This window comes from Podarcis muralis, chromosome 4 (assembly GCF_964188315.1).
Source record: "Podarcis muralis chromosome 4, rPodMur119.hap1.1, whole genome shotgun sequence".
Lineage (NCBI taxonomy): Eukaryota > Metazoa > Chordata > Lepidosauria > Squamata > Lacertidae > Podarcis > Podarcis muralis.
Genome location: NC_135658.1, coordinates 839,215 through 854,006, shown reverse-complemented (window position 1 = coordinate 854,006; position 14,792 = coordinate 839,215). Strand labels below are relative to the sequence as shown.

At 45.2% G+C, this 14,792-nt stretch overlaps 2 protein-coding genes across 4 annotated transcripts in view; one reads left to right on the top strand and one right to left on the bottom strand.

Moving 5' to 3' along the window:
* Positions 1–14,792, top strand: part of LOC114589761 (uncharacterized) — a 498,312-nt gene that overhangs the window by 299,329 nt on the left and 184,191 nt on the right. The window lies entirely within an intron of this gene.
* LOC114589686 (uncharacterized) overlaps positions 12,047–14,792 on the bottom strand; it is a 386,543-nt gene continuing 383,797 nt past the window's right edge. Inside the window, exon 9 of the mRNA XM_077927818.1 lies at positions 12,047–13,711. Coding sequence (XP_077783944.1) covers positions 13,267–13,711 — 445 coding nt within the window. The 3' untranslated portion in view covers positions 12,047–13,266. The remainder of the gene's footprint in view (positions 13,712–14,792) is intronic.

The window sequence follows — 14,792 nt, the reverse complement described above, 5'->3', positions numbered from 1 at the left end:
GCCAGAAGCAGCTTAGTCGTGCTGGCCACATGACCCGGAAGCTGTACGCCGGCTCCCTCGGCCAATAAAGCGAGATGAGCGCCACAACCCAAGAGTCAGGCATGACTGGACCTAATGGTTAGGGGTCCCTTTACCTTTACCTTTACAGTGGTACCTCAGGTTAAGAACTTAATTCGTTCCGGAGGTCCGTTCTTAACCTGAAACTGTTCTTAACCTGAAGCACCACTTTAGTTAATGGGGCCTCCCGTTGCTGCCATGCCACCAGAGCACAATTTCTGTTCTTATCCTGAAGCAAAATTCTTAATCCGAGTGTTACGGAAGGGGGGGGGGGCGCCACTGGGTTGTAAGGAATAAGACATTAAACATAAAAACAATTACACAGAAAAATAGCCACAAAAATACCCCCCCCCCCATTTGTGGAAATAACACACTGTCAGACACATTTCAACATTCCTACGCAATAACACATAATACAAAACAAAGTAATTAAGTATCAGTTGCATATCTTGAGACAATTGTGATATTTTTACGCATGTATCTTCTCAATGCCGGAGCACAGTCTTGAGGTTCAAAAGTAAGAAAATGTCCTTGCAATTCAACTCCTCCCCCCCTTTGTCAGCCCCACTCCCCCGGCAGTCTATATCCTTTGAAAGAGATAGCTGTGGGCACTTTGAAAACTTTGGTGTCTGTTGTTGTTGTTGCAGGTCTTGTGGTGGCGAAGCTTTTCATTGGATCTGTAGTGTAACATTTGTAGAAGTGATATCCTGTAAGGGGCAGGGTTTTGGGGACTTAAGAGTTAGAAAAAGGGAAGGGGCAAAGGCAAAAGGATGTCCTTCAGTTTCCGTGGGAAGCTGCAAATAATAAAAATCTTAGCGGAATAAGCATTTTATTCATTTCAATATTATTATCACATTTCCATATAATTACTGTTATTATCTGCTAAGTTCGTTTGCTTTCCTTCACTTTGGTTTTTTCTTCTCCCTCCCATATTAAATAAAAAATTACTCCATATGTAGAGAAAGAGAACTGTAAAAAAAATGCAAAGTTAAAATAATAATAAAACACACACACACACACACACACACACACACACACACAGTGACCCATGAGGAACCAAAAATAAATAAATGCTAAGACACACAATTTTAAGAAATCTGAAGTAACAATGAAAATAAAAGAGTGTTTCTTGATGTGACAACATCGGCTAGAATGTTAATAGCAAAATACTGGGAAATGACTTAATACCAAGAAAAAATGAATGGCAATTTAAAGTTGTGCAAGTACCTTGAACTAGGCAAAATGACAGAATTAATAAGAAATGCTCAGGCAAAAGGTAAATACCATTCCACAAACAATGTTTGGTTGTGCTTCGATTAACTTCATAGACATCATGGAAAAACGGATTAAATAAATGAAAACAGATTATTTGTAATTTTAAAAGTGTCAAAGCCACAAAGAGATGGAAGTCACTAATATAACAGGGATTCAGACTTGTTTCACAGAATAGAAAGTCGCTGTGGGAGGAAAAAAGGGACAAACACTTTGTTATCGGGGTTCACATATCCTGTTAAAAGGGAAAATTATTTCATGTGAGAAGCGTGTCAGGAAATGCTGTTCCTAAAATGCACACAAACAAAGTCTGTGATTTAAATCCCATTGAGGGGGGGGGTGCTTTGATATTTCCCAGAAAAAGAATTTGGCATGTTAAGATTTGAAACTTGGCAACCTCTTGACTTTTGATGGTCCAGTACTTAACCTTTTTTTTTTTTTTTTGGTCTTATGTAGCCCCTGGAGCAAAGGACACATTAAGGGTGATTTCCCTCAATGGTTCCAAGTTTTACATAAGGAAATTTGGATAAGTTTTCTCCCTGCAGTACACACCCTCCAAACCTCCTCTCTCCCCCCCTACAGCCCCCCTCCTTCCCTCTCTCTCTCTCTCTCTCTCTCTTTTTGACTGATCTAGCCTCTGTGCGTGTGCAGAGTTCATGTCTCAGCAAACCTTTTATACTATTGAAAATGTTGCATCCTTTGGCTAAATTACTATTTGAATAAAGGAAATGAAGGGTAAGGAGTAGATTTTAAAAATAGGGTTAGATTTTAAACAAAACAATAAATTCAGCAATTCAAGTATTCACCAAAGCTAGTGGGTATTTTTCTTTTTCTTTTTTTCCTTCTTTAAGGGATCATGTTCTTGCAGCTCAAGCAAAGGGAATGTTTCCTTTATCTACAGGAAAGGGCTAACATCCCTCTGGTCATTCGCGGAACACTGCCACGCCCTTATATATGGGGGAAATGGCCAGAGAGTCAGAATTCATAGGATTTTTTTTTTAACATTCTCAATCATTTCAACCTTACCATTTGCAGACAAAAAAAATCCTGCCCTTTATTTACAGGATTGGTCAAGGCTGATATGTATTTGTATGTGCTTAATTTTGAATTGACTTTGAAGTCTGATTATTTTTTTTTAATAGTAGACAAATGATAAACACTGTAATCACTCAAATGTTTGATATTACCCGTTGTGCTTCAAAACATCACGGCTTCACCTCTCACCTTTTAAAACTAAAGAGCAAAGCTAGGCTGAATTTCAACTCCATCACCACACCAGAATTTAAGAATTACCCTCAAATGCTTGCAGACACATGTTCCTTCCACACAGCCACAAATTGGGAGAGTTGAAAGAGACCCTGGGGTCATCTAGTCCAACCCTCCAAAATATAGGGTTCACAGCAAGATTTCACAGCAAGATTTGTACTATCAAAGAGACATACACATTTAAGTACAGATTTACAACTGGGAAAGGAAACATCTACGCTCCTATCATGTACTAAGGAAGAGGAAAATAAAAGTACCCAGCTTTATACAGAACCCTTTTAGCAGATCTTGAAGCTAGTTTGAGTGAGAGTTTACTTCCTTAGACTAAGAGTGCAGTCTTAAAGGAAGAACGGTTTTCCTAAGATAAGATAGGAAGAGAATCTGGGAGAGAATATTTTATAAGCATAGGGTTATTTCAGTTGATATAACCACTCAAATAATAAAACCAGTCCTGGATTTGATTCAAAAGGGATACAAAAGTTAATAATGTTTCCGAACTTGCATCGGAATAGTACGCCTAATTAAGATTTTTAAATAACGATACATAGGAAAGTGAGATGTTGGGTACTTTTAGTAAAGAATGTGCCCCCCCCCTTTTTGAAGGAAGCTTATTCGAACCTGAAAGAGACTGAAACAAGTGGGGGAGGCATTTTCCAATAAGAAGCCAGGAAACCCTGGCTGATCTTAGAGACTGATATCAGGACTGGACTCTATAGATAGACAATTGTTGTCTATCGAAGCTTCTACCTTTTATTAACAATTTTCTTAGAAAGAACACCTATTTTCATAGGCATGTGCTTAATGAAATACAGACACTGCATTTTAGCTTGAGAGAGCAGTTGTGCTCAACTACGCTTTTGCAGCAGAAACATTAGGTTAACTTCACATTGCAAAATAGATTGTAGACTCACAATCTCAAAAGTTGCGGCAAAGCAAGAGGTGGGGTAAACATTTGCACCCTTCATTCTCATTTTGTCTTATTTAGGAATGATAAGGTCCAGCATGGCTTCCTTAGATTTAAAATTTTGAAGCAAGCTTGCAGTTTAAACTATGCACACTTAAGAAAGGCAGTCTGTCAAAGACAGAAGGAACAGACAACACACATAACAGACAACATGTAAACATACATATTCTACATATATGTATTAACAGACAACACACATAACAGACAACATGTAAACATATATATTCTCATCCTTTAGTTGGTTATTGCAAGGAGTTGGGCCGCTTCCTTTGGCTTCATTAAGTGAAATTAGTAGGAAGGTCCCACATGGTTTTATGAGCCTCCTTGCCTCTTCGAACACCACCAGACAACCAAACTGGCAGGGCTCACAATGCTTAGTTGACTGGGTACCCTTTATATATGCATGCATTGTTGTTGTTGCTTTTTTGTTGTTGTTTTTTCTTTTTTCTGGGATAGAGAAGGGAGAAAGAGAGGGGTTGATTTGGATTTGGGTAACTTGTACAGGGTTTGTTATTTTGGGTTTTTCCTTTTCCTTGTTGCTTGGCAACTTCCTAACAATTTAACGAGCTCCACCCACTCGGTTCTTCCTAACGGTTTAACGAGCTTCACCCACTCGGTTCCCTTTTCTATTCCTTTCCTATTTCCTATTCAATAACCTGGGGTCCTTTCCACTCTGCCGATCCTGCCCAATTCCTCATGGGCTATCCCTCCTGGCAACCTCCTACCTATCATCACAATCTAAGGAAAAGGGGCCCTACTGGACGCCCGTGCCATGCGGTGCCAGATCGGGTGATCCCTGGATAGAATTTCAAACTGAAAATCCCCCTTGCTTTTGGAAGCGGGCTCACGCACGATACACGTGTTACGTGGCACCGACCAGTGTGGCTGGGATTGGGATAGAAAGCAAGACCACTTCCTGCCCCCTAGCAAGGATGCTCGGGAAGTTCGGAAAGAGAACTCCAACCCCTTGCTTTCAACTGGGATGCCCGTTGCAGAGAGTCGGCAATCTTTCAAGTCGGGTCTCTCCGTCTTACTTTCGGGCTCCCAATTGGTGCAGCTGGCTGGAGGGGTTTTTTTTAAGAGAAAGAGTGCACTGGGTTTTCCTTTTCCTTATACTCACGTGTCTTCTATGATGATCCCGGGATCGATGAATAAGCCGGCTGGATCCCTCTTTGCTCCCCGGCTGAACTCCTGGGGCTTTCGATTACCGCCCGGAAGATGGCCGGGGGTCCAAAGGATCTTCCCAGGCAAAATGGCCCAGTGCCGGCTGAAGATTTTGGGGCCAGTCTGTAACCTGAAGTGTATATAACCCAAGGTACCACTGTATGCCATTTCTCCTTCCAGTAATAATTGCTGTTGTTTAGTCATTTAGCCGTGTCCGCCTCTTCATGACCCCCTGGACCAGAGCATGCCAGGCACTCCGGTCTTCCACTGCCTCCCGCAGTTTGGTCAAACTCATGCTGGTAGCTTCAAGAACAGTAATAATAATAAACCTTTATTATCACTACACCACCTGTGTGCAGTGAAATTAAATGAGGCCCCCCCATACACTTCATTGCAAATTCAGGGGACTAACAATGGATGGTTGTTAATATTTATTAAATTGATATACTGCCCTTCATCAAGAGATCTCAGGGACACTGAAAACAGAACTCAAAAAAAGTATACAAATGATGCATTACCTCAAATTCTTTAAACAGGTGAGTTTTCTCCTTTGGAAAGAGGCAGGTGGAATCTCCACGGTTTCTAACAGAATAACATTGAAAGGCTAGTGAAATATGGGGAACCCAGAGCATCTGCTTGGCATGCAGAATGTCCCAGGGTCAGACCCTGGCGTCTCCCGCAAGGGCTGGATGAAACTGGGGTGGTGAGGGGGGTGTTGAAGCACACTGCTTCTGACTTTGCAAAATTTACCTGTAGGCCTGATACCATTGCAAATGTGTTGAGTTCTCCGGTTAGGGAGGTTGCTGTGTTTATGGGGTCTGGTGTTGTGAGCACTAGGTCATCTGCCAAGAGTGATGTCTGCAGCTGCTCGGATTTGGATTGTTAAAGGTTCCAGAGCCAGGATGAATAGGAAGGGAGACAGTGGGCATCCTTGTTTTGTGCCTCTTTGGATTGCTATGGTCTTATTGTTAGTCTTGCATTTTGCTGAGGCTCAGGTGTATATTTGTTTGAGAGTTTGTAGGAAGTTGGGGCCAAATTTCATGTTAGTTAGTACTTCTAAAAGATATTTCCACTCTAAGCAATCAAAAGCTTTTTGGATTTCTAGGAACATAATTGTCAGTGGGAGTTTAGTTGCCTTGCTGTGTTCAATCAGGTTCAGTAGTTTCCTGATGGGGTCTGTTATATTGTGGCCAGGGACGAAGCCAGTCTGGTCTGGGACTATTAACTTGTGTAGGAAGATTTTTAGGCAGTTGGCCAAGATTGATATGGGTATCTTATAGTCATGGTTTATTATTGAGATTGGGCGGAATGATTCTACTTTGAGGCTGTATTTCAGTGGTTTTGGGATGGAGACTATCTTGGAGTAGGTCCAGGTTTTTGGAATGGGGCCCCCTTTTATGATGTCATTGAATAGGTGGGTCATGTAGGGCATCAGGGGTTCTTTGAATTTCTTATAGAATTCTGCTGTAAAGCTGTCTGGGCCATGGGGCTCTGTGCGGCTTCAGGTTTTTGAGGACTGTATCTATTTCCTCTGGGGTGATAAGACTGTCCATGAATTCCTGTTCCTCATCAGTTATGGGAGGTGTATAGGTTGGAGTACAATTCTGCAAATTCTGAGGTTATTTCTTTGGGGGGGAATGTTATGTTGCCGTCCTTTTTGGTGTTGCAATGTATTCTTGTTCTGAGTGCTTTTTTCCTACACCTGTTTGCTAATAATCTGGAGCTTTTCCCTCCATACTCACAGAAGTGTTGTTTAGAGTATAGAATGTTGATCATTGTTTTGTTGATTTCTAGGGAATCTAGTTCTCTCCGTTTTTTTTCTATAGCTTTAAGGACTTTTTTAGATCCTGATTGTTTGTAGCATGATGAGAGGGCCGTGATGTCTTGTTCTATCTTGCTAACTTTTAAGGAGGTTTGTTTTTTAAGGAATGCTTTCTCTTTTAGGCAAGCTCCTCTGGTGACCGCTTTCATTGCATCCCATAGGAGGGGGGTTGTTTGTTGTCTACATTGTTTTCCTTGAAGTAGTTTGGGAGAGTTTCTGTGAGACTCTCTCTGTTTATTTGTGGTTAGGATGGGACTGAAGGACCATGATGGGGTGGCTTGTGTTCCCTCTCCTATTTTGAGGGTGACTTCTACTGGGGCGTGATCTGTGATTTTAATGTTACCCATGTTCATTGATTCTACTGAGGGGATCAGACCTTGTGTGAGCAGAATGCTGTCCAGGTGGACACTGTGCCATGGCGCCCAGACAAGAATGTGTGGCTGGTGTCTCCTGGGTTTTCTTCACCCCAAATGTCATAGAGACCAGTTTTTAGCATTTTTAGCAACTTGTAAGAGTCCCTTACAAGGAGAAGGGGGCGACAGAGAACGAGATGGTTGGATAGTGTTTTCGAGGTTACCAGCATGAGTTTGACCAAACTGCGGGAGGTAGTGGAGGACAGAGGTGCCTGGCGTGCTCTGGTCCATGGGGTCACGAAGAGTCGGACACGACTAAACGACTAAACAACAACGAGTCCCTAATTGTTGGGGTTTCCTTCAGAGAAAAGTTGCCCATGGGGTTGTAGGGTGGGTGTCTTTCATGGATATGCTTTTCATATTAAGGTTGAGGTCAACCCCCCCCCCCCCCGGAATTGCTTTCCCTTTGGAGGAGAGGAACTTGTTTAATGTTTTTGGGATGAACTCTAGCTGTTTCAAGTTTGGGGCATATATGGAGCCAATTGTCAGTTTAGTTTTGCCATCTAGTGTCCTTTTAGCAAAAATGAGTCTTCCTCTTTTGTCTTTGAGGAATGTTGCGGCTTTGAAGTTCAGGTCTCTACTGAATATTATGGCTACTCCACAGGACTTCGCTGAGCCAGGTGCAACTCATTGCTGACTGAAGCAGGGATCGCTCAGGAGTTTGGGAGGGTTGTGTATTTATTGTAGGAAGGCGAGTTGTGGTTTCATGGTGTGTACATACAAGGTGATGCAGTTTCTTTTGATGGGGTTTCCCAACCCCCTCACATTTAATGCAATTGCTTTTAAGCTAGCCATCTTGCTTATCTACTATACAGGGTGATTCCATGCCAGCCCGTTCGGGTTGCCCTGTGTCTCTCACCTTGTATTGTCCATCACACCAGTGAAATTGCGCTGACCTAGAGCAGTGTTTCCCAACCTTTTTTGGGCAAAGGCACACTTGTTTCATGAAAAAAATCTCGAGGCACACCACCATTAGAAAATGTTTAAAAAATTAACTCTGTGCCTATATTGACTATATATAAACTTTTACTTATGTAAAAAAAAAAAAAAAATAGTAACAGTATAGAAGGTAATGGTTAGGCCCTCTTCCAAATATGCTAGGTTTTTATTTGCAGGGACTGTTCTACATGGGAAAGCATTCAGCACTGTCATTCTCCCATCTGCCATCTGAATTGGTACTATTCTGGGTCAACTTACTCTGCTGCATGTGTAGATGAAAATGGCACCAAGTGTGGGGGAGGGGGCAGAACAGGTTTCAGATACAGGATATTAAGCATACACGTACTTCAGATTGAACTGGTTGCTTGCTTTGCAAGTTTTCATTTCCCAAATGACTGCCTTGGCAAGCGCAATACCTACCAGGCTCAAGGCCAGTCTCGCGCTGCCGCTTCCCGCGCTCTCAAGGACCCGGGAGGAGGAAGGCGTGAAGGGAATCCCGAAGGCGCGAAAACGTCGCGCATGCGCAGGCCTTCCGCCTGCGACAGCCCAGTAGGCCGGCCGAAGCGAGCGGCGATGGGATGTGGGAGGGAGCTCGCTCGCCGCCCCGCGTGTGCCTATGTGGGGCACGTTACAGCCCCGTGACGTCAGCGCCACGCAGGCAGCCAGGCAGGGAGACGGCGAGAGCCCCGTGCTGGGCGGCCTCTCCTCGCCGCCGCCGCCCCGCCTCTCGCCGCCCGACTCGCCCGCCTCCCTCCCACGGCACACCAGGCAACGTCTCGCGGCACACTAGTGTGCCACAGAACACCGATTGGGAAACACTGACCTAGAGTGTGGTGGGTAGGGGAGCAGGGGGGTTTAAATTAGATTTGGGTTAAAGAGTGGGGGGGTGGGTTGCAGAAAGTATCCCCTATGTAGTCATATAGGTGTTTATTTGGGGTATCAGGGGCCATCTGGCATTTAGCCAGTTGGTCCTAGGTCTCAGCTGGCATGGAGTTCTTTGTTCAAGGTCAGGCCATCCCCCTGTTGTTTGCGATAGGAAGTGGTCAGTGAAACGGTGTTAAGTGTCATCATCATCATCATCATTTATTATTTATACCCCGCCCATCTGGCTGGGCTTCCCCAGCCACTTTGGGCGGCTTCCAACAAAATATTAAAGTATCATAATGCATCAAACATTAAAAGCTTCCCTAAACAGAGCTGCCTTCAGATGTCTTCTAAAAGTCTGGTAGTTGTTCTTCTCTTTGACATTTGGTGGGAGGGCGTTCCACAGGGCGGGCGCCACTACCAAGAAGGCCCTCTGCCTGGTTCCCTATAACTTGGCTTCTCGCAGTGAGGGAACAGCCAGAAGGCCCTCGGAGCTGGATCTCAGTGTCCGGGCAGAACGATGGAGGTGGAGACGCTCCTTCAGATATACTAGACCGAGGCAGTTTAGGGCTTTAAAGGTCAGCACCAACACTTTAAATTGTGTTCGAAAACATACTGGGAGCCAATGTAGGTCTTTCAAGACCGGTGTTATGTGGTCTCGGCAGCCGCTCCCAGTCCTAGTTTCCGGGTCAGCTTCAAAGATAGCCCCACCTAGAGCGCATTGCAGTAGTCCAAGCAGGAGATAGCCAGAGCATGCACCACTCTGGCGAGACAGTCCGTGGGCAGGTAGGGTCTCAGCCTGCATACTAGATGGAGCTGGTAAACAGCTGCCCTGGACACAGAATTGACCTGTGCCTCCATGGACAGCTGAGTGTCTGTTGGCCGCCATCCATCCTCCAACCGTCTTTGTGACGCCTATGTTGGATATAGGGCCCATAAGCAATGTTGCTCATTGTCAGGGCCGCCTCAGGTCCCAGCTCACAAGAGACCAACGCCAAGTCCACTTTATATACAAAGATCTTTATTGCAGTACATTGTATGCTCCACAGCCGAGGCGCGCAGCCCCACGTCTGTTACGCTTAGACCGCTGAAGTCCCCTCTGAGTCAGTCCCTCCTCTACACCAGTTTAAGAGGCTTGTCCTGCTCCACCTCTTCCTTTCCTTCCTTTTCCGCAGGGTCTTCCTGCCCCCTGGGGTTTCGCCCCTCCTGGATTCCCCTGACGCTGAATCCCCAGACGCCTGCTCCCCCCTCCTCCGTGCTTTGGGACCTGGCTCCTCCTCCAGGCTCTCTGTATTTCCGCGCGCCTCCACATTTGAACTTGGCGCGCGTTCGCTACCTCTGACCTTCCTCTTGACAGTTGCACTACTCCCTGTACTACTCTCCGCCCCTTCCAGGAGGACGTCTTCCCCCGATCTCCTTCCCCTCTCTGCTTCTCCTGTCACACTGGAAACTCCACCCTCTTCACTCCGTTCCGGCGGAGAAGCCGGCCCCGATTCCCAACTCCCACTCGGGGTTCCCCTGCTGCTCCCCTGCTCCTGACGAGTCCCCCCTGTGGCTCCCCTTGGCCTGACCAGGGGCGCCCCCTTTTGGGAATCCTCCAATTCACTTGAAAGACTCATGGAATCCCTCAAGTCATTGTCATCCTCTTCCTCGCTGTCCTGGGATTCTTCCCCCTCGCTCTCAGTCTCCTCCCTCATCTGTGCCTCTTTCCCTGAACCCCTGACACTCATGTTATTAACATCACTGGTATGTTGGGGTAGAGATGAGGGTGTTGATATTCTCTGGCAGCCCCAATGTGCTGCTTGTTTGTCAGATTTCAGCCTGTTTGTGGATTGTTTTATTGAGGTTAGGGTGAAGCAGGACCACCTGGAGGAATTTTACCCTTATGCTTTTCATATAATCAGTTAGCCATATAACCATATATCCTTATAATGATTTTTATATAATCCATGTTTGAATCATGATGGCTTCTGCAAAAGCTTATAGCAAATTGCTTAGATCGGAAGAATCCGCAATGAACTCTGCCCCAGTTCTCTTCCTTGTTCTTCTCAATGTCTCGCTAACATAAGGGGGAAGCAATAAATCTGCTGTGCTGGCACTTTCCCCCCTGTCCAGACAGGGTCCCGAGTAGCTCAAACAGGAAGATGCTAACCACAGAATGTCCCGGTAGGAGCGTAAGGGCCGAAGTTCCTTTTTCTTCCTCCTTACCATAAATCAGGGGAAAGGTTAAATGCATGTTCAGACTGAAAAAGCAGAAGTTGGGAGGGAACTCTTTACATGATCAGGGGGCAAGGCTTGAATGCGCTCATTGGTCTTATTTTTGCTGCTGTGTGCGATTGTATCCGATTATGTCATGTATGTACTCAGGTATAAAGCCTCAGGGCGCTGGAGCCCGGGGCCCAGTCTTTGGGAAAGGATTCCACTGGGTCACTTATTGCTCAGCAATAAATATCACTTTCTTTTTCTCCACTGCTCGTCTGTCAATTCTGGGACACAATTTGAGTGGCTCACTGGTACCTTAAAAATCCTTGCAACGAGGGGAATTATTTTACTTAGTAAGGCATGGGGAGGGGTGCTGAGAGTGAGTTGTAGATTGTTGGGTAATGGGGAGTGTCTTTTTATGTCACCTGGACTGGTGTTGGGTGGGGATCTCTGTGGAGGTGTGAGGCTGGGGGGAATATTGATTCCGTTAGCTGTATTGATGGCTTGGGGGGAGAGGAAAAGGAGGAGGGGGTCACCAGTCCATCGGATTGAGGTGATTTCTGGTTGCTTCATTCTGCCTTCTGCCACATTGGCCTCCACTCCCCGTTTGGTGTCCTCCACAAATGGGATGAGCACCCCCTCAGTCATCCAAGTCATTCATAAAGAGGTTGAACAACAACGGGCCCAGGACAGAACCCTGCAGCACCCCTCTTGTCACTTTCCCCCAGGATGAGGAGGAACCATGGAGGAGGACTGTTTGGGTTCGGATACTCAAATCCACCTAACAGTTTCCTCATTCAGCCCACATTTTAGAAGCTTAAAGGCAAAAATATTATGGGGGACTTCGTCAAAAGCCTTACTGAAATCAAGACACACTATTTCCACAGCTGTTCCCTGATCAACAAAGTTTGTAACTCCATCCAAAAAAAGGGGAGGAGAGATTTCTCTAGCTTTTCTTGTTTTTGGGAAAGCCATGCTTTCATTTTGTATGTTTATGTTGTGAAATCTTCAATTGGAGGGCACATAAATATTAAAAATGATAATGAATAAGGATATTGACAAGCTGGAACATGTGCAAAGGAAGGCGATTAATGTATTTATTTAATTTGTATACTACCCAACCCAATGGTGCTGACTTGAATAAAATATTGGTGGGAGGGGCCAGGTAAGGCCCGCCTTGCACAATCAATCACATGATGCATGCAGGCCATTGGAATGGCAATGCCTATCAACTGGGGTGGCGGCCCCCTAAAATATATCATTGGGGGGCAAAAACCCTTCGGCCTCTAGGTGTTGACTTCTGTTCCCACATGTCGAAGAAGAAGAAGAAGAAGAAGAAGAAGAAGAAGAAGAAGAGGAGGAGGAGTTTGGATTTGATATCCCGCCTTTCACTCCCTTTAAGGAGTCTCAAAGCGGCTAACAATCTCCTTTCCATTCCTCCCCCACAACAAACACTCTGTGAGGTGAGTGGGGCTGAGAGACTTCAGAGAAGTGTGACTGGCCCAGGTCACCCAGCAGCTGCAGGTGGAGGAGCGGGGAATCGAACCCGGTTCACCAGATTACGAGACTACCGCTCTTAACCACTACACCACACTGGCTCAGGACGATTACAACATAAAAACACAAAATACACATCAGTAACTCAACTCCCCACCACATTTTAAAAGGGCCTCATCAATAGGAGTATAGCATCTAGATCAAGGGAAGTAATAGTGCCACTGTATTCTGCTCTGGTCAGACCTCACCTGGAGTACTGTGTCCAGTTCTGGGCACCACAGTTCAAGAAGGACACTGACAAACTGGAACGTGTCCAGAGGAGGGCAACCAAAATGGTCAAAGGCCTGGAAACGATGCCTTATGAGGAACGGCTAAGGGAGCTGGGCATGTTTAGCCTGGAGAAGAGGAGGTTAAGGGGTGATATGATAGCCATGTACAAATATATAAAAGGATGTCACATAGAGGAGGGAGAAAGGCTGTTTTCTGCTGCTCCAGAGAAGCGGACACGGAGCAATGGATCCAAACTACAAGAAAGAAGATTCCACCTAAACATTAGGAAGAACTTCCTGGCAGTAAGAGCTGTTCGACAGTGGAATTTGCTGCCAAGGAGTGTGGTGGAGTCTCCTTCTTTGGAGGTCTTTAAGCAGAGGCTTGACAACCATATGTCAGGAGTGCTCTGATGGTGTTTCCTGCTTGGCAGGGGGTTGGACTCGATGGCCCTTGTGGTCTCTTCCAACTCTATGATTCTATGATTCAATCAGCCAAAGGCCTGGTTAACAAAGTGCGGATTTGCCTGGCTCCTAAAGCTATAGAATGAAGGGTTTCTGCGCTGTATGAATTCTTTGATGAGAAGTGAGATGGGAGCTCTGACTGAAGCTCTTTCCACATTCCCCACACTGATAGGGTTTCTCCCCTGTATGAATTCTCTGATGCTTAGTGACAGCAGAGCTGTGACTGAAGTTCTTTCCACATTCCACACACTGATAGGGTTTCTCTCCTGTATGAATTCTCTGATGGGAAGTGAGATGGGAGCTTCTACTGAAGCTCTTTCCACATTCCCCACACTGATAGGATTTCTCTCCTGTATGAATTCTCTGATGCTTAGTGACAGCAGAGCTGTGACTGAAGTTCTTTCCACATTCCACACACTGATAGGGTTTCTCCCCTGTATGAATTCTTTGATGGGAAGTGAGATTGGAACAGTGACTGAAACGCTTTCCACATTCCACGCACTGATAGGGTTTCTCTCCTGTATGAATTCCCTGATGGTAAGTGAGATGGGAGCTCTTCCTGAATCTCTTTCCACATTCCACACACTGATAGGATTTCTCCCCTGTATGAATTCTCTGATGGGAAGTGAGATGGGAGCTCTTCCTGAATCTCTTTCCACATTCCCCACACTGATAGGGTTTCTCCCCTGTATGAATTCTCTGATGGGAAGTGAGACTGGAGCTTTGACTGAAGCTCTTTTCACATTCCCCACACTGATAGGGTTTCTCCCCTGTATGAATTCTCTGATGGGAAGTGAGACTGGAGCTCATACTGAAGCTCTTTCCACATTCCACACACTGATAGGGTTTCTCCCCTTTATGAATTCTTTGATGGGAAGTGAGACTGGAGCTCTCCCTGAAGCTCTTTCCACATTCCACACACTGATAGGATTTCTGTCCTGTATGAATTCTCTGAATCTTAGTGAGACCAGAGCTCTCCCTGAAGCTCTTTCCACATTCCACACACTGACTGCAGCTCTCCCCATACTCCAAATTTTTGCATGGCTTCTCCTCTCTGGGGATTTTGTCTTGTTCAGCCTTGTTCTCGATCTGCAATTCATCACAATCTGCAATGGAGACAAAAAGGGATTAGAGCCTCAGGAACAAATGAAGAAGAACTGAAGGAAGTTGGGTGTGTGTTCATTACCTTTGTGGTTTGTCATTAACCAACATATTTATTATTAGATTCTGATGGGTTGATGAATGTTGCTTTCTTTGATATACTGTAGTGGTAAAATTGTAAAAGCCTTTTAGAAAAAAGTGCATTTCAGATGTTTGATGGCTCATAACACCACTTCTTTTGGAGTACAATGGATGCTCGGGTTGCAAACATGATCCGTGTGGGAGACATGTTCGCAATCCGCAGCGTTTGCAACCTGCAGTGTTGCATCTGCGCATGCATGGGTCGTAATTTGGTTGTTCTGCGCATGTGCGAGCACTGAAACCTGAAAGTAAACCATTCCGGTACTTTTAGGTTCGGCTCAGTGCACAACCCGAAAACACGCAACCTAAAGTGACTGTAACCAGAGGTATGACTGTAATACCATAATATTATATAGCAA